At 38.9% G+C, this 27,476-nt stretch overlaps 1 protein-coding gene and 1 long non-coding RNA gene across 4 annotated transcripts in view; one reads left to right on the top strand and one right to left on the bottom strand.

The window, feature by feature from the left end:
• Positions 1 to 7,535: 7,535 nt before the first annotated feature.
• Positions 7,536 to 13,366, bottom strand: LOC141962290 (uncharacterized). 2 transcript variants are annotated; one of them, XR_012633908.1, is made up of 4 exons: positions 9,983 to 13,366; positions 9,367 to 9,441; positions 8,581 to 8,684; positions 7,536 to 7,969 (listed from the first exon to the last, which is right to left on the bottom strand). It is a non-coding gene; the product is annotated as an uncharacterized LOC141962290 (long non-coding RNA). The 2 variants fall into 2 exon arrangements; XR_012633907.1 differs by having other exon boundaries at positions 9,367 to 13,366.
• Positions 13,367 to 13,936: 570 nt separating this feature from the next.
• IFIH1 (interferon induced with helicase C domain 1) overlaps positions 13,937 to 27,476 on the top strand; it is a 29,292-nt gene continuing 15,752 nt past the window's right edge. The window contains exons 1-4 of one of the 2 annotated variants that reach the window (XM_074910652.1): positions 13,937 to 16,677; positions 18,510 to 18,666; positions 19,623 to 19,793; positions 24,463 to 24,543. In XM_074910652.1, the coding sequence (XP_074766753.1) occupies positions 16,228 to 16,677; positions 18,510 to 18,666; positions 19,623 to 19,793; positions 24,463 to 24,543 (859 nt within the window). In that variant the 5' untranslated portion in view covers positions 13,937 to 16,227. Of the gene's footprint in view, positions 16,678 to 18,509; positions 18,667 to 19,616; positions 19,794 to 24,462; positions 24,544 to 27,476 lie in introns of both variants that reach the window. The other variant, XM_074910651.1, reaches the window with a different exon arrangement.

Below are 27,476 nucleotides of genomic sequence, written 5' to 3'. Positions count from 1 at the left end.
TCAAGGCACCTTATATTTTTATTTTTTTTAAATAACATGCATGTTCTGAAATTACAGTTTACATTGCATGGAGATTACCATTTACTACTGTCATGGAAATAGTATTTTATTGTGGCTATGTCTTCAGATCAAATAGGAGACCAATAACAATAATTCACATAGAAAAAAACTCCTACCTGACCAAGCTAAAATTCAAGCAAAATCTTCTTCTAGCTCATTTTTGAAATTTGATTTATCTTTCTTGTAGTGAGGGGTTTTTTTACAATAAATCTCAATGATTCTGAATCTAGAGAAAGAATAAGTTAACTAAGTCTTCTGGGTTTGAAACAATTAGGACAGAGAAACGAGCCTCCTTCCAAATCAGCTGAAGTAGGGCAATATTTTAACAGACAGGAAAACTGCCACATGCTGAAAAGTATCACCATAGGTCGCATCCACAAAACTGCATTAACTGAATAATCTGTTTCCACTACTTTAAAAAAAAAAAAAAAAATTGCATCGTAGAAGTTAGCTGTCATGAGCAGGCAGGTACTCTTCATCTGTCACACAAACATAATCAAATGCAATAAATCTAATTTCTATATAATACAGAAGACTGTGTTCCTTTTGTTCAAAACAAATTATTAGCAATCTGTTTAATTAAAAAATACACATTTTTGTTTTATAATTATTAAGATGATTGCTTGCAGTTATTTGTTTTTACTGACTGGCCCCTCTACAATAATCCTATAGGGTATAGATGTATGTGGACACACACATACACCACGCACACATTCCTGTATGTGTGCATGTGTGTATTTTATATATGTACATATGTGTGTATGTATGTGTGTATATATTTATTTTTATATATACACATACACACAAGTGTGTGTATATACCTACACTTACATGTAGGAGTATAGATATAGATATATATATATATATGTATATATGTAAAATCACTTTCAGGAACAATTGTAAATTTTCTTATTACAAAACAAGTAAGCTTAGCTTGTGTCCAAAGCTGACTACATTAGAATAAAATGATTTAAGGTCCTTAGGCTTTAAATACAGTATGTACTGTATGTGCATAATGCTTTGTGAATACTTAGATTTAATTTTATTAAAATATTATTCTGCTTCAAATGTTGTGTTTATTTTAGAAGGAACTAACCTTTTTATTACTGTTTTTAAATATTTAAAAGTGTTCAAATTATTTTCTAATCTTAAAGCTTTAATGTGAAATTGCTCTAGGAAGAGAACTGGTTTCAGAAAAGCATGGAACCCATTTAGTGGTGGAGCAGTTAAATTTTAGCTAAAACCAAATTAAACCCTCTGTTCTAAACCAGTGCTAGAGAGTAATGAAATAGTGATTGACCCTCGCATTAATAAGTACATATATTGTATGTTGGGGTCAGAATGACACATAACACTTCCAGTCATACACAGCCAGTAGCTAAACCCAAGGTGGCTGAAACTTCTCTCATTTAAAATTAGTGTGTTTTGAGCTATTGAGGAAGGCTCTGCTTTACCTTTGCATATAAAGATACAAAAATCAATTAACTGAATACCTTTGTAAGTGAAAAGAGAAACCAACCCTTACCATACAAGATCAAATTTTCTTTTGCCTCATGCTACTGTTGGTTATTGAAAGGTCCAAATGCTACAACATGCTGACTGCTCTTACTTCTACCATGACAACGGGAGGTCTGCACTGCTTAGTGCCTTGCAGGATCAGATCCTAGGTGACAGCATCATTACATCAGTCAGAATCTCCGCCTGCATATACTCCACTGAAACAGGAGTGCTGAATAACAAAGTGAAATAGCTTCTGCTTTTATTTTTTTAAAATAGCAAGCATTAACAACTTCTGCTCTATCTCAGCCTAGTAACTAATATTAATGTCTGTTAGAACAAGCTAGCATATTTTCTAAAAAAGTATTTGTGGTTATGCTACATTTGGAAGAGTCGTATAAATTAAAAATAAAATTAATGAAAAAGGTATCATGCATGAGCATTGCTTTACAAAATGCATTTTGTCCAACTTCATCACTTGGTATTTCACATTAATGCAAAGAGACTGAGCAAAACAGGTGGACTGGGGAAGGAGCATTGGAAAAGATGAAAAGCGACAACTATTTCAGTTAGTCCAAGTGAAGAAAAAGCTCCATCCTTTACTCCCTTTTTTTGGCTCAGAGAGGCTTTGTTCCTTCCCTTCTCTTTGTATTTATCAAGAAAAAAATTCTGAAATGAGGGCAACTAAGGGAGACTTTTCAAAGTTATGGAGATTCTAAGCTCACTAGACATCTGCCAATGAATGAAGAAACAAAACATGGAAGATGACAACTTGGCAATACTCTAGCTGCCCCTTCCTTGCTAAAAGATCTGCTTTCACAGATACCTTCTTTTCTTGCTGAGGTACAGTGAAGCACATGAAGACCCACTGCTTCAAGATTTTTTTCTTCTAGAGACAGGTACAAACCATTATTTTGGAAAATGTTTCAATTTTCTAAACAGCAAAAACTGTCCCACTTATTTTGGGGTTTGGGTTTTTTCAGGGGGAAATGCTCCTTTTAAACCCAGTTTCTGACTTGATAGAAATGGGTCTGCGTTATCCAAATCAAGCTGGGAATAATGTAAGGGTTGTGTACCCACACATCACAATACACATCTGTAACATATCCATAGAGACTTTCAGGATTTTAGGAGATAAGTTTTGGTCTTGCTTGATCTTAGGAACATTCATCTTGGCTATTTAAAACCTGTGGCTAAAAATATATGTAAATGTAAGCTTACATAGATACAGAGAAGTATCCTGGAAATTCAAGAATAGCTCATGTAGCTGAAGTATCACAGCAACTGGGACAATCACTCCCAATGTGAGAGTTGAGATAGTACATACCTGCAGAGCTCTTCATGAAGTTCATTACCTTCTACCAGCTATGGACCTAGTTCAGTGTTTAAAGCAGACAACAGATTGTGATGCTTTTCAATGTTTAAGCTGTGCAGCAACATGCACCATCTGTATGTGCACAAATCTACGTGCACAGATTTACAGTAATATACACATCACATGCCTTGACCTACCTAACTCTGCTGTTTCCAGGAAGCCTGTTACCAATTGTATGCCATTCTCTCCCTCCATGTTCCCACTTTGTTCACTCAGCAAACACATTTTCTGGTCTCCTATCTCACAGCTGCTGTTCACAGATGAACCTTTTCCTGCTGCAGATTGTGTCCTAGCAATCTCCTCTCTGGTGAGTGCAGGTCACTCATCAGGGCTTCTGCATGACTCACCAACATTATAAGTAACATACAAAAAGCTGAAAAACTTTGCATGGTCTTTGGTTGCTTGCTTAGGTGAAGCAACAAGTTTTGCTCACAAATTGCGCGTCCTCACCTTTGAGAGCTGCTGAGCTGACCTGGACACAAATATAATAGTGGGAGACTGCAATAGCAGCATAGCATTAGGCATGATTCCTTGAATGGAAGTTATATTAACACACCACCCGCAGATTAGAAATTTTGATGTTTCTATACTCTTCCGTTAAGTATTCTTACACTGTGAACAGATGTCTATGCTAATATTTAAGGTTAGACTCTTCATATGGCTTATGAAGGCTTAAATCAGAAATAATTCATTCCAATGGAGCCAGCAGTTATATGTTAACACATTTTTCATCAAACTGTCTAGTTTACATCTCCTTGCCATTCATCTACAGGTTCTCTCTGTATTTTCATACATAATTTCTGTGGCATCAATAGTATAGTGACATTTTCAATACCATTGAGATAGTGCAAAAATTTATTAAAGAAAACCTAATAATTTTTCTCCACAAACACATCTGCACAGACTCTTCAAATGTGCCACTTAAGCATGATATATTCCAAGCTAATTGTACCAAGAAATAACACATAGCAGTTTGTAACTCATTGGTAAATTGCCATCTTTAAATACTTGTCATTAAATACTTTTTACATTTAGGGGCAGTATTATAGACATTTTCCTCTATCTTACATTTTTCAGACTCTCAAATTGATGGTATTTTGTCACAGCTAAAGCAAATGACATCTAAATGGCTACAATTTCCAGTTCTTCATTCCTGTAGAGCAATATAATTATATTCATCCCCTGGAATTGACTAAAATCCAGTAAAAAATTCATTAGAGAAATGATGGAAATGAATATTTTTGAAAAAGCATTATTAATTATGCTGACATTGTACATGATTTTAGCGTCTTCTGAGTGTTATGCGTGAAGTTCTGTCATGTTTTGTTAACTAAGAGATCAGGCACAATAAATTTTGAGGTAGCAAAGACTTAACTGACCGAAACCCAAAAAACTGAAAGTTGCTGCTTCCAATGAATGACACTGATTCTAGCTAATGACAAAGCTACTGTAAGACAGTCATCTTTGGAAAAACTGTTAGATTAACTTCATCTGTGGACACACCAAGCATGACTCACACTTCCTAGTTATTTAAGGTTTAAAAAAAAAAAAAGCCTGCATAAACTGACATTGAATGCTGATGCATGAAGCAGAAAAATCTGTTCTGCTCAATGTAATAGTTTTTTTAGTTTTTTCATTTAGACAGGATTGTAGAACAGAGTAAGTCTATTCTTCTAGCATTCTTTCAACCTATACAAAACCAAGATATTAAAAAAGCTTTAGGAAAACATAGGATATGCATAAGAGCTCAAGGATAAGCCTCATAGCCTGAAATAAACAGTAGATATCAAACTTTAGTATCTTCTAACATCCTAATCCTTTACAGAAGGTTAGCGAAGACAAGCCTAATGGAAAATGAACTCCAGTTCAAACATTAGCATTTACTTTGAGTTTTGAAACCTCTAGTTGCCAGGTATTTCCAAGAATGAGAAAGTGGTGGCCCAGCAGATGAGATGCATGAACTCACACAGGGGGTCTTACAACCACCCCTCTTCAGTTCCAATTCTCAATCTTCTCTTTCTCTGAGACTGACATTTCTGTCAAGCAACACTTCTCACCGAGCTGTGCTACCATACAGGCTATACATTCACTGCATTGTATCAGTTGCAGAATAAGGAACTTCACTTGCAGGAAACTGCTGCCAAATTAATACTGTGCTAATCTTGGTCAAGTCCTGATTAACTCTGTTCAAGTCAAAGAGATAGCTGCTCTCCACTTCTTGACAAGCAGAGGTTCCAGATTGAGTATGAGTTAATAGTGCTGCACTAAGGGCATTGAAGTGACCAGCAAATCAGGAAACACTAACCTAGTGCCTATATTCACTAAGAAAAGCAACTACAAAGTGAATTAAATGGGTCTGATAAGCAAGATCAGTGAGCTGAAGCTAGTGGTTTGTGGGGTTGGTTGGGTTTTGGTTTGGTTTTTTTTTTTTTCTAATTTTGGTTTGTTTTTAAACTGTAATTTGTGACACTTTATTCAAATCCACACCATTACTTGCAGCTGCTCCAAACAGTTGCAATCATGCACTGAATAAAGTTGCCGGGGGGGAGGGGTGTGTGTGTCACTCCTTTTTTGCACACAAATGAAAATGCAACCTCAATGCTTCCTATTAGCTTACTCTTACCTCTTCTAAAATACAGAGTGATGAACTCATTTGATCGTAGTATCTAGCAGCCATGCAGAAATAGCAAGGGACCTAGTCTCTCTTTCAAATTTAACATCAAATTTTTAATTAAAATACTGGTAAATTGTTAAACTGATTCAGATTGGAGACAGACTTGGTATGCAGCCATCAGCATATCTTCAACAGCTGTCCAGACACAGAATTCATTTTTAAGTAGCTTCTCACTTACTTGGAATAAAAAGAGCATAGGGAAGGTCCTTTAAACATGATCACTCTGAATCTAAAATTTTCTTCAGGTGTACTAGGAAAGAAATGTACTTTATCATACAGCTGTCCCAGTGTCACTTATATGCTACATCTACTCTATACATAATTTGTTTTCTAGACTTGAAAGAGTATATTAGAAGTTAAACATCAAATAGCTTAGTGGGAGAAAAACCAAACAAGATCCACAGAATAGATCACATATGAAAAATCAAGACCACACTGAGTTTTATCAATGATACTAAAGAAGCATGTCCTGGGGCTTGTAATTGCATGAAGGCATCACTATGGCAAGCTTACCTTTTCTCACTGTACCTTTATGTATTAGTGGATAGAACTGCATTATTAATGAAGAAACATTTTGCTTCATCAAGCTATTTGGGGGTGGGGGGTGGGTAATGCCCACTTGGGAAGTTCTTTGATTCTTAATGAATGCAGAATATGGCTATTCTCTTTGGAATGGAAATTAGATGGACCAAATTAAACCCTCCCACAGGAAGCAGTTGCCCCTTTTATGCATTATTTACATTATCTATACTGAAGCTTTATGATATTGTAAAGTTGGAAATACAAAGAAAATTTTGAAAACTTAGTCTAGATAAATATTTCACTATGAGCTGTAGCAAATCCTGTTTGTATAACAGGTTTTTGTACAGTGCAGTTATAAGTTATAAGTTACTATTTTGCTTTCAGGAAAGACCTCCTGGAAAATTGTTTAATGTATAAATAAAAGCACTTGTACACTGCGCGTATATTCAGTATTTTATACTACCATGAAAAAGTGTTTGCAACAAATCTAAATATGCACAAATAAACTTAATGAACTTATTTCAGTCATAAGCAACAGGTTGTGAACATTTCATTTGTGACTGACTTGAATAGTTACTATAATGCAAACACCACTAACAGAATACAAAACATAGAATATGTATCTGTACCAAAAACACTAAGAAAAAAAAAATTATATTTAGTACACTCATAACACCAAGGGAATAAATGTAAAAGCACAGGATTACACAGGGCACCACTCACTGGCTTGAAGCACACAGAACAGACTCACAAAATTAGGCATTTTCAGAAGATCCTATGCACACAGCAATCTCCACGTATCACACTGACCTCCATCTTTCAAGTAGAACAGGAAGTTATACCCATATCTACACCCTCTAAATTCACCAGCTGAGGAATTCAAAAATCTAACATCTAGTTACAAAATCTGGGTAATAAAGCTGACAATTGCTATCCATTGAGGCCCAAATTTTCACAAAATATTTTGATCAAAAGTGCTGTCTAAATATCTAACTTGAAGCCAGACACTTCCATTGCTTGAATCATTTTATTTTAGAGAATTTAAAGTGAATCATGGAATGGGTTTACCATGCAAGACCTATTCTGAGAGTGATTTTACTGATCCAGATAAATAGCCATTGAAAGCTTTTGAGACAAGCGGAGCTCTTAAAAATAAATAAAACAACCAAAACCCACAAAAGCACGCAAACACACACACAAAAAAAAACCAAAACAGAAGACCACACCCACAGATCTCCTTGAGGAAAAGCCGTAGATAGGATTAAAATTCAAATAGTATTATCTGAGCTTGCCTCAAACAAAATAAAACACTGTATTGCAACAAGCTGGAGCTGTATGAAAGTTTTAGCTAGAACATTTTGTCTTTTTAATGGAATCCACTTACCTATTTTCTCCAAACGAGCAGAATTTTTCAGAGTATGCTGTCTAAGACAGTATGCCGCTACTAATGAAAAAAATTTAGGCTATTAGTTGTTTCATTTGTGCAAGCAAGCTACTCATTTATAAGACACAATTTAAAAGCTTATGATCATAAGCTTTTCCTTTTCATTAAGCTCTTGAGTTTAACATAGAAATTTACTTGTCTGGAATTATGCATGTACAGACAAAAAAAATCATGTTTTAAATACAGTAAAATGCAAAAAAATATTTATTGCTGTGAATCGTGCACTTAAATTTTGAAGTATTCATTCAGAGAGCCTTGCCTTATCAAGCAGAAAGGCTAAAAACTCTACAATAGCTTTCATTCACAGCAGTTCTACCAAACATGAACTTTGGCAGGTTGGTGATGCTCTTTTCCTCCAGCAGTTCAGCTCTCAGAATGCCATGGTGTGCTGCAAGAACTAGAAGAGGAAGTAATAGGGAAGTCACTGTTTAGAGATTTTGGAAGTGTGACAAGTACAATTACACTAACCATCAGTGAGATTCAAATGGAATGGCCTACTTCCATCCTGACAGATGGAGGGACCCACAAATTTAAATATTAGAAATAACATCTACTAGATGAAAAGCATTCACAAAATTGTATGAAGAGATAGTCAAGGCTGTTTCTGCTTTCAGATTTTTAGCAACAAAATTGATTCCTCAGTCTCATTTCATAGTATTAGTTAGAGCATATCCCAGCATTATTTAGTCAGCTGAACGGTTTACATCTTACTACCTACATTCTATCCATAACTCCCAGTCTACTGTAGTGATCCACCAACAATTTCCCATAGCAGCAAAGTAGTTACACTGCGCACAAGCAGGACTGTTCACAGTAATAATCTAAAGTAGAATGTAAGAGAACATCAATAAAGAATTATGCTTTCAATATTAAGATGCAAATTGAATAATGTGTTAACACTAAGATAAATGATTTTTACAGATATTTTGATGATTTTGTTACAGTTACATGCATTTGTTACAGTTACATGCATTAAGTTAAACACATCTTCAGGAATGATGAACATACCTTTTTCTTAACTTTCCTCTTGAGAAACTGGGAAAGTTTAATGGAAGCTCTCATAGCTAATGCTTATACTGCTGGTGGTAAACTTAACCATGAACGAAGCCACTCTGTAAAACAGAAAAGTGCAAAACATGCATATCAAATAAAGCAGTTATACAAATAATACACCTCCATAATCAGTATCTACACTACATCATAAATGCTCACACAAAACTAATATTAAAAGTTATCAGTTTAATAGAATTTAAAATTCAAGTTTCTCATAATCACCAACAGGTTCAAAGTGATACTATGATTCCAGTAAAGTCCTAATATGTATAAGGATATATCCTACATGGCTATCATAACTGCAAATTTTTACTCTGAATGCTGAAATGGTAATTAAAACAAAAAAAAAAAAAAACCAAAAAAAAAAAACAAAAAAAAAAAAAGAAAATCACAAGTTTGTAACTGGTATTATTTGTAACAATTAGTTTCAGAAACAACAGTGACCATGAATTCATTTTTTTGACTCCAATTTTAAAAAGAAACAAAAGAACATTCAAATAGCCTGATACTAAAACCACTTTTTTTTCAGTCTGTCTACTACAGAACTAACCAATACATTAACCTACTATCTTGGAGTAGCCTCCTTAACATCATCATTTAATTTTGAAGGGTGACAGAATTACATTAAGCATAGAAGCCCCATCTTCTCGACTCTGCACCTCAGAAGGCAAGGCAGTGGTGATAACCCCTCTTTAACACTGAGCTATACCTGCCTGGCTGCCATAGCAAAACAGTCAGTACCTTACAATAACAGGTTCCACTGATTCCAGATTGCATTAGATATCTCTGCAGTTTTTTGGCATCTCCTTCTCCATCCTGTAAAACAAATGCACACATTTGTCACAGCCGACAATTCATATTTAACTTGCAAGAAGTATCAGTGATTCTTAATGCATTAGATTGCCTATAGCGATACCTAAACTATTCTTATGTTGTCAAATAGTCACCATAAGAGAAGAGCACCTGATCTAAACTGGAAACAGTAAGCAGAATTCTCTGCTTAAAGCACATGAATGGCAGTGGGCAGGTAAACAGGTAATTCAACATCCACTAAACATTCAAAACCACTATCAAAGTTACAGCATTTTCAAATGTAGAATTTACATGTAAAGACAATTAGCAAGCTGATTAAAATGATGACACCTTTGTTTTCAATACTTAGTATTCAAAATATTAGTATTTCAACTTCAAAATAACTAATAGATGCTTTTCCTTTTACTCATCAAATCTCCTCTTGTTATTCACCTAGTGCAGGAATGTGAAACAGAAATAGAAGCACTAAGGTCCAGAGCCTATGCGATTTAAAATATAAAGAGAAAAAAGAAGCCCCTCTAATCTGAAAAAGAAGGTCACTCACCTGTAACTGGAGATCTTACAATACATTGCTTCTGCAGATCTATGTTCTTGAGAAGGTGCACCTTGTGTCGGCACCACAAAAGCCAGAATCATCTCATAACCTGTGGGGCTGCACACATGACCTTCCATTGGTCTTTTTCCCCGTACTGAACGACTGAATTCCCTGACTATTACTCCTTTTAACAAGTGACACTGCAGCAGTCGTATTACCATCCGTAAGTCATATGTAGTTTAAGAGAGACTCTTGGAATACAACTATAGATATCCCTCTCTATTAAACAGGATTTAATACTTTATTTTTTTAAAAAAACATGTAGCTTTTCAAAGCCAGCAGATTCCATACAGAGCTCACAACATTTATGAGCCCACCCTCTACTTCAAAAATTGTACGATCTTAAAGAATATAAATGTCAGACTTAGGACCTCATGCCAGACACAATACCTTGCAAAACACACATCAACAATTCTGAAGACTCCAGTTCCTTGAGATGCTCACCTGGGAAGTTATGTGTCTGCATTATATTTTCCTAACCAAGTTCCATATGCAGTACAGAACAAAGTTAATCGCAACCCTAGTCTCCAAAGTTTCACAACTGGCTTTTAAGGTTCTGTTCTGTTATCTGCATACAAAATAATAGCACTGACATGTAGAATAAGGTACAGCAAATCTAAAGAAGAAACACTATTTCAAGATGGCAGTGAGAATCTGAACATCAACTGCCAACATTTTCTGATTAATTTTATCTTACTAAACAGCAACATGACTATCACGTCTGTAGTACTGTAAACTCTACTGCCAACTATAATTACAATTATTGTTGAAAACTATATATTTTACCTGAAGAAGAATGGTTATCACTGGGAATATTATACTAAGGTATTTCTACTGAAGAAAAAAAAAAAAAAAAAAGCATGAAACAAAACTTTACTAGGATTGCTTTCACAGCTGATTATATAGTTATGTTGTTTATCTTATCTGTCCAGCAATAGCACTGAAATAAATCAACATGGGGTCAGCAGCAGCAGAGTAAGTACCAGCACATGAAGAACATTCAGAGCATGCACCATGAAGCATACTTGGTACTGCTCCTGGCATTGGCTGTCCCACTGCCACTGGCATTCCAGGCATCTATAACTGCAATACTCTGGGAGGAAAGAAAAAAAAAAAAAAAAAACACACCACCGGTATCTTCACCTTGATAGCCTGAAATACTCCAACTTTACAATGAAAGTGTACATTATGCATGATTAAGAAATACCTGTTGCAAAAAAATATTTCAAAAGATAATTTGAAAAATTTTCAAAAAATATTGTTTTTGAACTATTTAAAAAATCATCAATTTCAGACTCAGTCCTACAACTGGTTTTATTGATAAATGACCTCCATTTAAAGGTGTTTTGAAAACACTTGGTGACAAAACAGAATAGTACAACTCCAGAAACAGTTCCACATGCCTTTGACTGCATTACCAAGGAAGCTTCCCTATTTAAAAAAAAAAAAAAAAAAGTTACTATTATATTGCTAGGTATTTGTTTTGCTTTGGGTTTGTAGGGGTGGAAGCAGTTTTGGTTTTAAACAGATACCATATGGGCATTAGTGATACTGTTTGCAGGATGCTGTAGTCATTATTCCAGAGATACTAATAAATTATTTTTTTTAAATATATTGAGTTCTAATAATCTAATTTTCTCTGCGTTTGCTTTTAGATAAGTCTTTCCTTTTGAGTGTTCTACTGTTTATTCTGTCACTTATCAATGCCAGCATTTCAAAATATTTTCTTTTTATGCAGATACCACAACAGGTGGCAAGGGTTCCCTTCTTCAGGTGGGGCCACATACAATTTTAAGTGGCTTCAAGTATCCAAGAACTAAAATTTTATGAGCAGCTTATACATTTTACTGTGCTGATATGTTGCCCTAAGTTGTAACAGCAAAGTGTAATTTACCCGTATTTAAACATGGGAAGTTTTTCCCAAGCATTTAAGTGACTAAGAAAAATAAAATACAAACAGAAGTTTCCCATAAACAATAATGCAAGGCTTGTCATACCAATCACTTGAGAGTAACCGGAGTTACAGCAACCAACAAGAAAGTGACAGAACACGAAACCCATGACCTTGTAAAACTAAACACTGGACTGGTCAGATCAGCAAGCCTTTGGGAAAACAGAGAGGCAGGGTTTTTGTGTCAGGTTGCCAGTGCTAATCTTTAGCACAGCTGCAAATGGCTCCTGCAGATCACATATAAACTATCTTTTTTTACATTCCAGAAGCAGACTCAGATCTGTAGACCTGAAAAAAGCAAAGCCCAACAAACCATCACTGCCACTAGTATAATTTGCACCAGTTTTGTAACAAGCTATTTTCAGCTATAGCATTGTAAAGCAATTTCAAAGGAACATAAGAGATTTTAGGACCCCCAAATACACAGTTAACAATATTTAAAGATTTAATTTTAACTAACAATGACACAGGGGAATCACACAAAGGTCCAGGTTGCTTAAGCAGCATGGAAGCTACTGAACAGCAGTGCTGTGAGAGCTAAGCAACAAGCCTCTGTAGTGACCATATTTACACAAAGTAGCTATAACAATTTAGAAACATATTTTCATCTCTTATCCAGAAACTAAAAGTACTTGAGCAGCTTTCCTTTTGCTCAAGGACAGATAATGCAAATAGCAACCAATGCTTACACTGCTTCTTTGTGTTGTAGTTGCATGCTTTCACATTTTCTAAAAACTACCACCAGTGCTTCCAGCTGTACAATCAGTCTGTCCTAGATCGTTATTTCTCCACAAAAGGTAGCGCAGTGTCCATGACCAGTGTAGCCCCATCTCTGGGCAAATGAAACAGCAAATAAGATGCAACTTTTTTCGCGGAACGGCAATGACCACCTCCAAGCTGCAATCAGGGCCCCGGGCAGTACGCCAGCAGTGACCCCGTCCCACCGGGGGTCCCTTACTCCTTCTGGGGGGGTTATTCAGCGCACGGCGCCTGCTCCACCCACCGGCCCAGGGCCCACGGGCGGCGTAGGTGGTTGGGCTGCAACGACCCGCCTGCCCTCAGACACCTCCGCCTCGGCTGCTCCCGCGCGTGAGCAGCCCGGTTCCGCAGCTGGCGCCGGGAGGAAACCCTCTCCTCCGTTACCCGCCACCGCAGCCCAGCCTGCCCATCTGCGCGGCAGAGAGGGGCCGCCAGACCGCTCCCCACCAGCCCCGTGCGCGGAGAGCCGAGACGGAGCCGAGACGGAGTCGGCCGCCCCGGAACCGCACGGGAGCTCAGCCCCGCCGATCCCAGAGGCCGAAGCGGGGCGGCGCCAGGCCCCGGCCGCAAGACCCGCCATGACGGCGGCGCCGGCGCCCCAGCAACGCCGCGCCGGGCCCGGCCCTCCCCTGCGATTGGCCAGCCGCGACACCGCCCGCCGGCCGAGCCAGCCCCTGCGATTGGCCAGCAGTAACCCCGCCCACCAGCCGGGCCCGGCCCTCCCCTGCGATTGGCCAGCCGCGACCCCGCCCGCCGGCCGGGCCGGCGAGCCCAGCTGGGCCGCAGGGGAGGGCGCGTGCGCATGTGCGGTGCGTTTGGCCGGGAGCCGCCTTTGCCTCAGGCCCCGCCACCTGCCCCCAACTTCCTTCTGGGACGAGTAACCGACTCTCAGTGTGGCTCCGGCGTTACTTGTGCGTGCGGCCCGGCCTCTGCGCCTGAGCCGTCGCCCCGGCTGTACGCGCGGGTCTTCACCGCGAGGGGAAGGGAGGAGGCGGTGGCCCCGCACTGCTTCTCCGCCCGGCCGTCATTGGGTGGGGGAGGCCTTGTGCTCCTCCCCCGCCGTGCCGGCCCTCCGGCTTCTGAACCTCTGGTCAACTTCAGTCACATCTGAAAGGGGCGAAGGCCTCAAAAATCACTGAGTTTATGAGGAGTGTAGGCATCCATCTAGAGGAGAGCAATACAGTCAGGGTATTTGCATCATCAGTGGACAGAGTAGGAGCTCAGCCATCAGGTCTGCAATCTAGCAGTAGCCAGAATAATCAAGTAGCACTGATTTTTTTTCCCCTCTAAATCACAGGTGACCTCTTAGTGTCTGTAAACTCTTGGAATCTGTAAAGGATTGTGGAATACATACACTGGGCCTGATTTACCACTCTGTGCTGGTTTAAGCCCTGCCGGGACCAGAGACCACGTTGCCACTGCCCCTCCCCCAACCTCAGCCAGTCAGGTTGGCAGTGAGGCACAAACCCCGGGTTAAAATACAACAGTGTAATAAGCAATCTGAACAACAACAGTAGCAATGATAACAACAATAAACAGCAATGACAGTAAGGAAGACAAAAGATATACAGAGAAATACCACAAATGGTTACGGAACAAGCCCGCCATGAGCTCCCTGCCACCAAGGCCACAAAGGAAAAAGTTCCCGTGCTCCCACACTCAGACCTGACATCAGAATGGTGTGAATAACCTGGCTGGAGATCCCTTCCTCCTCTCCCTCTTAACACTATCCCAGCTGAACCAGGACACACTCCTATACATAAATGCTAGGAAACAAAGCAAGCATGCAAACTACACACACTGCACCCAAGTAACTCCTGCAGGCTTCTAAGGCCTTAGAAGAAAGACTGGCATGTCATCCAAATGAGGTGCTGAAAACAGAAGAAAAAGTAATGGGAGAAAAAAATAGTGAGACTTTCTTCAGAAATCTTCAAAGGAAACTTGTATGAAGCAGTAATAAAGTAATGACAAAGTAAGAGTGAAATGAAATAAGCAGAAAGGACTAGGAAATGAAAGTAAAACAAACTTAATTCTTCCACAGAAAAAGCCTCCAACTGAGGAAGCTCCACTGAGAGCAGAATGTTGTATCACATCTCAGCACATCAGCTGAGAGCACAATTTGAACTGCAGGAAAATTTAGGCTGGGAAAGGGACTCTGGAGATGCCTGGCTTCCTTCTGAAAGCAAGGCATTAAATCAAGGGCCCTGTCAAGCCAAGTCTGGAATATTTCTATTGAGGAAACTCCCACTACTAGTCTGGACAATATATTCCAGTGTCTAATTGTTTTTACAGTGAAGAATATTTTTCCTCATACCTGGACAGAATTTCCCCTGAAGAAACGTGTTCCAATTTTCCCTCATCCCGTGCAGCCCCTGTGAGAGGGAATCCAGCTTCTAGGAGTTGGAAAACTGTGGCTGAATCTCCCCTGAGCCACCTTTTCTTTAAGCTGAATAAACCCTGTATCTTCCAGTATGTGCCAAGCTCCCCAGTCCTGTAAGCATTGTGTTGGTCCTCCACTGGACCCTCTCCCATTTTTCACTCTCTCTCTCGAACTGTCCAGGACCAAAACTGAACACGATAACCCAGATACTATTTACTCTATCATTTTGCTACAGAACTTGAAATGAAGTCAAGGATATTTTGCCTCACCTCAGAATCACAGGTTCCCTAAAACCCCACCATGGAAACCATGCCTGCTTTGGCAGCTCAGGGACATCTAACCATACAGGTGAAACCCCATCTCAGGAAGAGACTGTTCCAACAACCTTAGACTATCCAACAGACTTCTCTAGGAAGTTAATCACAGGCACCACAGCCTCCTGTTCTGTATGCAAGGTGCAGTTTTTCAAACTAAAAAAAAAAAAAAGGCACCCAAAAAAATCTCTTTAACACTACCCAAAGTAAACCATTACAATATACAAGTCGGCTCTACTTCCCAGATAGCCTTTTGCGGGTCTCTATTCAGCAAAAAGGCTTATTCTGCAAATAGCTGCGGCCGCTCCCACCACCGATCACCGCCGGTGCCTCCCTTCTCCTGCCTGGGACGCCACCGGTGTGGAAAACCCTGACACAGCATTGACCGGCCCGAGAAACTCGGGAGCTGGAAAGTGAAGGATACACTTCAGTATATGTTTGGGGTTTTTAAAATCATGGTTCCTGTTAAAGATTTGCTTTTAAATATTCAGGAGTAGGACCGAGTCGAGCCCGTCCCTCCAGGTGCCGGGCGCGGCCGCCGGAGGGCCCGTGCCGTCACACACCGAACCCGCAAACGAAACCGAAAGCGGCGCCGGGGCTGGGATAAAGCGGGGCAGGGCCGCCGGGAGCCGCGCAGCGGGACGGCGACGCGGTGCTCGTTGAGGCCGGGCCGGGCCCCGTCGCGGCAGAGGTCCCTCAGCCGCCCCGGAGGCACCCCCACCCGCCTTGCCGCCCCGCTCCCTGCCCACCGCCGTCCTCCAGCGGAGTCCCGGGCGCCGCCAGCGCGGCGATGGCGAAGGAATCCCGAGACGAGCTCTTCCTCTACATGATCTCCTGCTTCAGGCCGCGGCTGAAGCAGTTCATCCGGGTGCAGCCGGTGCTGGACCAGCTTCCCTCGCTGAGCGCGGAGGAGAGGGAGAAGGTGCGGGCGGCCGCCCTGCAGCGGGGCGAGGTGGAGGGGGCGGAGGAGCTGCTGCGGGCCGTGGAGCGGGGCCCCCGCGGGTGCGGCTGGTTCCACGAGTTCCTCCAGGCGCTGCAGCACGGCGGCTGCACCCTGGCCGCCTGCTACGTGAACCCCAGCCTCAGCCAGCTGCCCTCGCCGGCCGAGGAGGCCGACCACGACCTCTGCGTGCACTTAGTGCAGCTGCTCCACAGCACACTGGTGGATAGAATGCAGACCATGCAGGTGGCTGAGAAATGCCGAGAGATGGGCATCTTCCAGGACGAGGACATGGACCGGGTAAGTGGCCCGCTTGCCAGGGCAGGCACCACGCTGTGCCAGACACTGGCCACCTCCAGGAGCCATGGGACTGATAGGAAGACACAACTAGGAATGGCCTTGTAAGTGTAAAAATGAAAGGGGAATACCCAGACTTGGGGGGAAGAGAAATGGTGCTCCAAGTAAAGCAATGAAGACTGTTGACAGTGGGCCAACAGGTGGGATGCCAGCTAAGAACAAGAGAAAGAAAAATGCCATGAAAAAAGGGTTAGACTAAGCCAGTGTTTATGTGGAAGGAATGCAGCCAGCTTTACTGTTACTTAGCATTTTGCTACAGACCTTCATTTCAGAAGATCATTAACTGTCTTCAAGGTCCCTGAACCATACCAGGAAATAGTGATGGCCTGTAAAGTCCTAGAGAATACTGGAGTTAAAAGAAAGCAAGACTTTCCCTCGCCTTTTTTGCAATAGGTTCACTGGGGAGTATAGTACTAGACAGTGAAGATGAGCAGAAGTACCAGTTAGACAAGAAAGAACAAGTGTTAATCTTTGATGAAAAAAATTTTCCAATGTTTACTCCATTTGGCTAAGATTGACTTGCCTGGACTAATGTGAAACTTATTTGGAAACCAAAGAAATGGATACCCTGAAACAGGGTTAGAAGAAGAAATTAAAATACTTGCTGTAGCAATAAGAGGAGAACTGGCAAACTAAGGGTGCAACTACATATTTGCACTCTGAGCTTTTGCACTACCACTTTTTAGGTAGTTTAATGCTCAATTTCAGTTAAATGACAGTCATACACATAATTTTGTCTGGTTACTGTTGGGTAGCAGTAAGGCCCAGCTGCACCCTAATGGATGGGGAGCCAAGCATGGTAATGCAGCAGGCTGAGGCAGGGGTCTTTTAGGAGATTACCAGCTCCATTCCCTGGTAATGAGTCTGTGTGTTTCCCCTGGGTCATCATTTTGCTGCTGGTATTCCCATTAAGCCCTTCGTTAACCTTCACAATCCTGCCGATTTCAATTCTTAACAGGGCCTAGGCTTTCTTAATGCACTTCCATTTTTGTTTACTTCTCCCTGCTCCCACTTCCCATGCACTTCCTTTTAGTGTTCAGGGGTGCCCACTGGTCAGGGGTGCCCACTGCTATGCCCGCCCGTTTTCTTGTGTATCAAGATGGTGATTATTGAGCCTTGAGAAAATTGCCTTTGAGGACTGAACAACTGTCTAGGGCTGCTTTGCTTTTGGGGTGGTCATTTTGTTCCTCATGTGATTACATGTCAAGTTCTGCTCATGACAGCCTTGGGACACTTTTCCATACCTTCTCTGAGGGCAATAGCCACTTTCTAGGGGCTTAGCTATTGTACCCTGAAGTGGGAATTGAGATGATAAAGCCAGAGTTGAAGAAGGGAAATGTTCTAGTTTTATGTGTAACGTCATGTTACAGATTAAGTCTGAGCTCTGGTAAATTGTGTAACATCATTTCTTTTTAATCAAGGTTGGCTATTCCCTAAATCGGTGCAAACACCAGTTATTATTCCACATGAATAATAATAATTATATTTTATAGTGGTTACTATTATAAATATTGTCCAGTACTACCAGTGTCTCCAGTTAAATTTCAGGACTCAAGTTTTATATGTCCTACCCAAAACCATATGGGATAAACAGAAGGTTGGACAAAACTGTAATAAGTCTGTTGTGATGAGTGGCAGGCCCACTTTATATCTTTAAGTATATTTTAATGATGACAGGGAAATGCTTTTGTACCTATATTATCTCTACTAACTTCCCCGAACCATTTCCAAAGTGTGTCTCAGGACTTTTTTATTTATTTATTTATTTTCACTAGATCCACACTGTTACTGACAATCGTGGGAACAGAGAGGGTGCAAGGGAGCTATTGAGCAGAATAGTGCAGAAGAAAGATTGGTTCTCTCCTTTTTTGATGGCTTTGCGTGAAACCCAACATGGAGGCCTTGCAAATGATTTAAGTGGAAATACAGGAGGTAATAATCTTATTTCACTAGTACTAATGTGTGGAGTTTTAATATCCCTTTTTGTACTCAGGAAACAATGCAGGGTTGTCACCATATTGATTTCTCTGTGACACTGAGACCAATGCTTTCACCTGTCCAGGGATTTCAAAATCAGGTTATTTTAACAGTTTATTCAATAGATTCTTAAATACTAAAAATCCTTATTAAGCGATATCATAATTTCAATAATATGTCTGTAGTTGTAATGAAACTGAATCCTTACCTTTTATAACCCATTGGTCAGTGTGATGTTTTCATAATTGTTCATAAAAAATATGCTGAGGATTAATTTGAACAAATGAAACAAACCTTTTCTGGATTTCTCCTTCAACACAAGGATTAGTGATTCCTTTATTAAATGGTTTACAAATATATGTGGCATTTTACAGTACATTGTAGTGTGTCTCCTTGGGAATAAGACATTCATATGTCTCAAGACATTATATAAAATTTACTGTAAATGATAGAGTAAACTAGTAAAAAAATTATTTACAGAAATGAAACTGAAAGAGCAATAGGTTTTTGGTTACTACTTTGTGTTCCTGTACTGTGATTATGATATTGTAAAAGTATCCTAGTGATCCCCTGGATACTAAAGTATGAAAAAGGAAGCAGTCCCCACATGCTCTATCCTTTTTTTTTTTTTTTTTACTGGGCTCCACGTATGTTTTATAAGTTTTGAGACCAAAGTTTTTTAACACATTTCCCATTTAGCAGCTTCAGCCTACTTGCTTAAGGAGCTCACCAGAACTATGTCTCTGTACTTTTAGTTGCTGCATATGGGACAGTGCATTAAGATGGGGATAAGAGGGGCATGAAGGTGTACATGATGAATACAGGTTAGTTCTCTGTTTTCTGTGCTCCACACTAAAAGAAATTAAATATTTTATAGTGCCTTGGAATTTCTATTTACTTTCTAGGAACAGAGAATAGACAAAATGAGATGAAGAACTCTACAAACGAAGAAACAGAAGTTGCAAACCCATCAGGATATGCTGTAGTAGAGGAGTTGAAACAGCATGAAAACGTGAATGATAGTTTCAGCAGTGAGAACAGTGTTTTGGAAACATCTGTTGGAAAGAGTTCTGTAGTTTCAGGTATGTTTTCTAACTGGTATTGTGCTGGTTCCAGTTAATCTTTAGTAACTGCAAGTAACTGAGAGAACAACGTTCTTGGTGCATTAGCTCCCTTCTTGCTCAAAAATACAGGAATATGTGGCACTGTTGAGGTGAAGAAGTGAATGGAAAAGTAAATCTTGGGGTTTTTTTGAAGCAGTAAATTTCTTCCTATAAATTAACAGCAGGAGTGATTTTAAGGGTCATATCTACAAATTTATTCAGTTTAAAGAGTTGCACTAGGGCAGGACTATGTTGTCATACTTGAACTAAATATTCTGAAAGGTAAGAAACCAATTTGCTAGCCTAGTGTAGAATGGCTTAGGAGGACATGGCCAAAAAAACTGTAGCACACCATGTACAGCCTTCATGTAGACATTTTCTGTATCCTGGTTGCAGTGATGATGTTTTATTTACTGTGGGCTGATTGATTTTATTATAATTGAGCAATAGTGATGATCTTCCTTTCCTCTTAAATAGCACTTTTAACAACTTTGTATTATTATTTTTTAATTTACTCTGTGAAGAAATTACTCATTTTCAAACATATATAATCTTTTAAATTTAAAATATTAATATTACTAAATTAATACTTTATTTCAGACCTATTCATGGTAGGTTTATAATATGGAATGAAAAACATTGGGTTTAGATTAACAACTCCTCCCAGTGTTGACAGAGTTTAAATCAAGAGCAGTGTTTCTGTACCACTAAAACTGCAGCTGTATTAAGTACTTCTTTCTAGGTGGCTGGTAATTCTATATTGGAAAACATTTTTGGTTTGGTAAGTCCTTTAATGCTGTCTACCAAGTAATTTTTCTGTTTCTTTTAAAGATTTGTATTTACAGAGCGTCAAACAACCTTTGTCACTTGCATCGCATACTCAGAAGTACATTTTTAGTAAAAATTTTTAGAAAATGTTGTGGCCTGTTGTTCATATGGATCCACTTTTGAAAATGTGCCTTGGGAGTTGATTATGAGCAACAGCAATTACCAGCAACAATTTACAGACATAGCTGGGAACCAATGATTCAAACATATGCTGTATGATTAAGGAACCATTCATATGTGTTACAAGTTCAGATGGAGCTCAAACAATAGTTACAACTGAGATAAATCCTGCCTGAAATGATTTTAGTGGGCTTACTCAGCCAAAGCACTAAGACAGCTAAGGCTGCTCTTTTTTTTTAACAAACATGAATATATAAAAAAAAAATTGGCTCCGAAAACTGCAACCTTTCAGTGTGCAACAGTAGTAGCCTATTTCTCATTTAGCATGATATTAACAGCATATCACAATGCTTTGTAGCAAGTAGTGAATTATTAACTACAGCAAAAATATCAACTTGGTTTTCCTGGATTAGAACATAATTTGGCAGTATAAAGAAGAGGTGCCAAATATTTAATGATGATGATTCAGAAGGGATCAGACTGAGTTATCCTTACTCTGAGTTAGAATCCTTTCAGGGCAAGGCTAAGGCTTTTAATTGTAGCCTCGCTAAGGGTAGGTTTTCATTGGTTAGCCTGATCTTCTACCTGATTCTTGTCAGGTTGAGGGTTACAGATAATGAGATCAATTAGCTATTAACTAGACTGCCACAAGCTAATTCTGGCCTGAAAACTGTAGTCTCCTCAGCACTGAACTGTACTGAAATTAATAGCCAGTGGGTATTAGTGCAGCTGAGTGGGTCTGTTGAGTGCAATGGTGCTAAGGGTGCACATACTACATGAATTCTGGCAGTTTGTTTCAGATTGACTTCAGTCTGGTGTGGCCTGTATGCCTGCAAGTGGCTGGAACTCATCTCATTTGGTTTCAGCTGACAGGAGTTCACTTCTGGTCCAAACCAGGTCTGCGATATGAGTTAAAGTAGTGTAAGTGGGGACAATGGACAGATTGACTGTAAATGTGCACTTCTGAGTTGAACTAATCCAGCAGTGTAGATGTAAGGTAGTAGAGGGCTGTCAGGAGACAGTGCTGCATGAGGATGAGTGTAGAAGAACTGGCTCACATTCAGCCATCTTGAAGTGCAGTAAGCATTGATCTATGCACTTGTATACACAAACTTAACTGCACTCAAGTCTTTTTCCATTTCCACCCTTTCTCATGATCTCATAAGACTGTATTTTTAGACAAGGCAGCTGAAAATACAACTGGAGCCCGGATTCTACTTCCAAGTAGGCACGGAACCCACCTAATTTGCAATTTGATGCTGTCAAGTGTTGTCAGTTTTGCAGTACACTCCCACCGTTCCTTCATGTATTGAGAAGGACAAATTTCAAGGAGAAAGAAGCTTTTTCAAGTCAGTTGAAGGTACTGCAATTTGCATTGTATCTAAAAGCCTCCACTGACCCTTTTATTGGAGTAGCTGAGACAGAGGGAGTCAAAAGGTATGAAGGCAGTAGGGTCATAAAGACAAAGTAGAAATAGATCATTTAGCCTAAGAGAAAACTAGAGAGAAATTGTGCATGCAAAACCAGATAAGAAACTACACACACAAAAACCAGCACAAAAGCAGTAAATTTGCAAGGTCAGAAGTGAAACACTTGGATTAAGGCTACAGTTACCTGTATAAACAACAACTTAAATATATAGCAGCTCTGTTTTTCAAGGCCTTTTTCATTAAAAACAAAAAGAAAAACTTGATTGGAACAAATAATTACACTGCAATTAACTGGAAATTTCAATAATGTCTCACAGAATGTCACTTAATGCTTCAGATTAGGAAAACAGTATATTAATTTGAAATTAGGACCAGTTTTAATAGCCTATTTATATTTTCTGATGTTTGGACCTTATTCTGTGACATAATGTAGCACAGGACAGGAAAGAAAGAGTTTTCTAATTAATAGTGCGTAGGTCCATTTTTTTTTCATTGCATTCCATTGTCTTTATACTTACTAGTGAAAAGTGACTGAAAATCTTTCTGTGGAATATGCTGCATTAAAATGTTCAAGTAGCACTGTAAAGGAAGACAGCTGTTAGAATATCAGCTCTTTTATCTTAATTACTTTGGAAAGGCTTACTGTTTATATTTTATTTTAAAATAATTAATGAATGTTGCCACAGTTGAAAAAGGAGAATATTATTCTATTCACCTTTAATTTGGAAGATGAGCATTTTGCATTTCACTTCGCCGCTGACATTTTCTGTTGATTTTGTAATGCGTGCTGCACATAGTAATTCAGATAATTATGTACAAACCACTTCATGGATGCATATTCTTTGCTGTACATACATCCTACAGTAGGTCATTTTATATGGGAGATTGCATAGAATAGCTACATAGAATCTTAATTTTGTCCTCTCTTTCCTAATCCGCGTGGATTCCTAGAAAGTAAAAACAGGAGACAGCAGTGTCCTCTTCATTAGCTGAAATTCTCACTAATGATACTTAATAGTTTGTCACAGGTCTCTGAACATGGATTATATGGTGAGGTTCTCTTGTTTTCAGGACAATGCTGTCTTTTAAATGTGATACTAAAAGTATGCTATTATGTAATAATAGGGAAATTTTATATAAATCAGACTTCTGCTGTGAATATATTTTTTAAGTGCCATCATTCACAGCATCTGTTTTGCTTTATTAATTACTTGTTGAGGACAATATGGATATGGACCATAATGGGATATTTACTGGAAAAAACTATGAAAAACTTGATAGGACACAAGTTCACAAGATAATTAAGCAAAACATAGGTCAGTGCTATTCTGACTGATTTCTTAGTTTCACTGTGAGCTTAGTTGCAGGGTGCTGCATACAAGCTGACAGTGCAGGGTGAGGCTGTTTGCAGCAGTTTTTTCCAGAGGAACTGTGTATCTCTTTAGATATTTAAAGGACTGTGTTTTGGAAAATGTAGCTATATAAATTACACTTGTGACTGAAGAAAAGTCAGTGTAATACATTGATTACCCAGCAGAGGGAGAGCTTAACATGAGAATATCTACAGTAAACTTGCCAGATTTCTGTGGCAGTGTTGGTCTTCTGTTGGGTGTAACGGGATTGTCAGTCTGCTTTTATTTGCAAATAGTTTGGAAGATTTAATAATTCCTCTCTGCTTTTATTTACTTGGGAACTATGGTTTCGTCTTTTCATGTCACATGAAGAAACCTTTTTTTTTAAAAAAAAAAAAAGTTACAGTTCTGGTTTTGATTTTCTTCATGATATGATTCGTGTGGCTTACAAAGAGTAAAAGAGAATGATTTCAGTTTGCCAGTAGTGCTATGTATCCGGTAGACTCACTTTTTTTTTTTTTTTTTTTTTTTTGATTCTTCACCCCTCTGAAAAGATACAATAAACTAGGGTTAGAGGGGATCATGCAGGTGGTCATGTCCGGACCCCTTCTTTCAAGCAAACAGAATATAGATGCCTGACAGCAATAAATCATGATCCACATTGCCTTACCTCTCCAGTGTTTTGGATTTTCATCTTCCACTCCATATTTTCTTCCTTAAGAAAATCAATTATATTGTTCACAGTTTTTTCTTTACCTAAGAAAAAGTTAAATAACGGAAATTATACCTCACCCATCCCTGCCAGACATTTGCCTAGCCTATTTTAACAACTTAGGGAGAGAGCAAACAATATGCTTTTGCTATTTATATTTGTATAGCAAATACACTATACTACATTTGTTTGTGCTTTTCATTTAGAGTCAGATGTCTCCATAGGAGATGGAAGTGTCAGTAACTTGGATGAAAACCTGGGACAGAGCTGCACAACCAGTGATACAGGTATGTTTCCCTTCTGTTATTCAGTAATTATAAAATAAGATGGGCTAGAGCAAAAATAAATGGAACTCTAGTTCACAGTATCATGATGCCAGTCTTCCTCTTATTTTATTGGAAAACAGATGCCAATTTTATGGGTCTGGACTTAAGTCCCAGCTCCAGAAGAGTTGATCTACTGAGATCTTCTGAACAGGTCTCTAGGCATCGTCATCATGCAAAATGGTCAGTGATGCAGAATGATAGAATCACATAGGCTGGAAGGGACTTCCAGAAGTCATCCAGTGCAGTCGCCTGTACAGATATAATGCTGCCATATATATGTGCTTCTTTTGTTCTCAGAGAGGAGCTAGATTGTGTCTGGCCCCTGCACAGAGTAAGTGAGAGGGACGTGCTTTAGAAACATCTAAGAGCGAGGAGAAGCATTTCCAGAGTACCCGCAGAATGGTAGCGAAGGTCCACCTTGGACCTAAGTAATATAGTAGTACTATTTGTAAAAGCAGTGTCATCAATGGAGGTTACTATCTGAAGACCTTTCCAAATCTCAGATTTAAACATATGTGCAAGTTCTAAATATAGTTTTAGACTAAATATTGGATTGTGTTTACATAATACTTTGCAGACAGATATGAACTTGCTATGTATATTCTCTGAGCCCAGTTAAACACTGCTGTTGTAAAAGACACCCCAATTTTTTTTCTTCTTTTTTTAAATCTTAGACCTCAGGCAGAACTAATTTGCAGCTGTCCACCATGATGAACAGTCTGTGTTTGCCTGCACAATATTTAAAAGGAACCAGTTACCTTTTGGAATCTAGCCTTTACAAAGTCTGTGCTGGGACTGTGTCTTGTACAAGGGCTAGAAACAATCTGGTTACCTTGCAGGCCAGCTCTCAGTAAGTCAAGGTAAATGTTATGTATCATATGCCTTCAAAGTGTTTACTATAAATGCTTTTAAAATAGTTTCAGGCTTTTGAAATATTAAAGTTCATGTATTTTGTAAGTACACAGAAAATTCAGGATATCTCAGATCTAAATTGCTACCCTATAGCTAGGATTTTAGTCTATATATTGCTAACTATAAATATGCTTTGCACTTCTGCATCAACTAAGGTGACTCATCAGTCACATTGTATTTTTTCTTCACTGTGTCACATGAAATGTCTGGGCACAGCAACTTTTCTGTTCTTTGGACAGTCACACTATATCAGTTGGTCAGGCTGATACAAGCTACTGATATGTGATAGCACATATATACCTATGCCCTGGTACTTTAAGATTCCTGAAAAATCACACATTAAGTAAATTGATCATTGGCTATATCCAGCAGTCCAGCAGGAAAAAACACAAATCACTACAATTATGTAAAGAATGAAGAATAGATTATTTTTTTTTTCCAATGTTTGCTTGCTATTTGTTCTGTTTACATGTAGGCTTTAAAAACTAGTTAAAATGTTTTAAAAACATTCATGCATTTTAATCATGTCTAGTGAACTCAGTGAGAGCAACTATGAGAAAAAAAGCAAAGAAGATACAGATTGACTTTGTGATATTTATGGATTTTATAATTTGAAACTTTGCAGTAAGGCTGTTGTATTAATAGAGGTGTTTGGATAGTGTCTTAATGCACTGACATGATTTGGATTTCAGTGCAGAGAATCGTGGATTTAGTTGGAGTCTTCTGTGCAGAGATCACTTTACATTTGAGAAAAATGGTGGAATTAGGACAATAGATTAATAATTATAATCTTTCTTTTCACCCAGAGCAGTAACTCATATGAACCTTGTATGAAGGCAGACAACTTCACTTAAGTTATACCATGCACAGTGAAAATTCTTTAATGGAATCATATCCTGTGAAAAGATTCCTGTATTAGTCTTTATCTAAACAGGGGCTGAGGAAGCTAGGAGAGCTAAGTTAAATATTTTTTAGTCCTGGACAGTTAATTGAGGATGTTAAGGAACTGAAATTTAACCAAACAGATGGGTGATAAAGTGCTAGTTTCAATACGATTGAACTATTGAATTTAGCCAACCAGAAAGCAAACAACGTTCTTCCTCAAAAGGGAGTAGTAGAAGTCAGATAAGTAACCACAAGTACTCTCTGTTGTGAATTTCCCTGTGTTCCAGGTAGTACTGCACTCACACTAAAAGGCAAAACAAGCAAAAAACACTTAAGAATGGCATTCAGATGTTTCCATCAGCAGTATTTTGTCAAGCTTCATTACTTTTTGTTAGTTTAATTTTATTTAATGGAATCAGGGATACTAGAAAAATACACTTATTTTGTGTGTAATGTATCAGTGATAATAAAATCCTCATGATTCTTCATTTAATGATATCATCAGGAAATAAAACTGCAGGGTTTTTTCCCTCATTTTTAGTCTAGTAGAATGAATTTGTGCCTTTCCTACACTGAGGACAGTTAATGCTTGGAGAGTGATTTAAACATGTCTGTAGGGAAAAAAAACAAGCCCAAAACTCCATTGAAATAAATCCTTATGTTATTAATATATATCATTTCTGACTTCCTAAATATATGTTGAGACTTGATGTGCTTTTCTTACTGCCTGAAATAATGCAACAGCATTTTTCTGCTTTTAACTTTTGCATGTTGTTTGTTTCACCTGTGAGCTACAGATCTGAACTCTCTGCCATTGCATTTTGTATGATGGAACATTTCAGCCTTCAGGTGGCAAATGTATATGGCTTTTTAGTGAACAGCTCAGCTGCATTACATATGAGTCAGTCTGGAAGCAGCGCAATCTACCATGAATAGGTGTAATACATTCTGCAGTTAGCTCTATCTTGTATGGGCAATTGAATTTTCTTATCTATTTGATCTACTTTATAACTCCCTTCATTGTTTTTTAAGTGGTCCCTATCTCTTTTTCATTCTATGGCTCCATCCTCCTTTTTCATCCTCTGGGAAGTGTTTAA

The sequence above is a fragment of the Athene noctua genome, chromosome 7, assembly GCF_965140245.1.
Source record: "Athene noctua chromosome 7, bAthNoc1.hap1.1, whole genome shotgun sequence".
Classification (NCBI taxonomy): Eukaryota; Metazoa; Chordata; class Aves; order Strigiformes; family Strigidae; genus Athene; species Athene noctua.
Note: the sequence above shows the minus strand (reverse complement) of the source record. Positions and strands in the feature narration are given on the sequence as shown.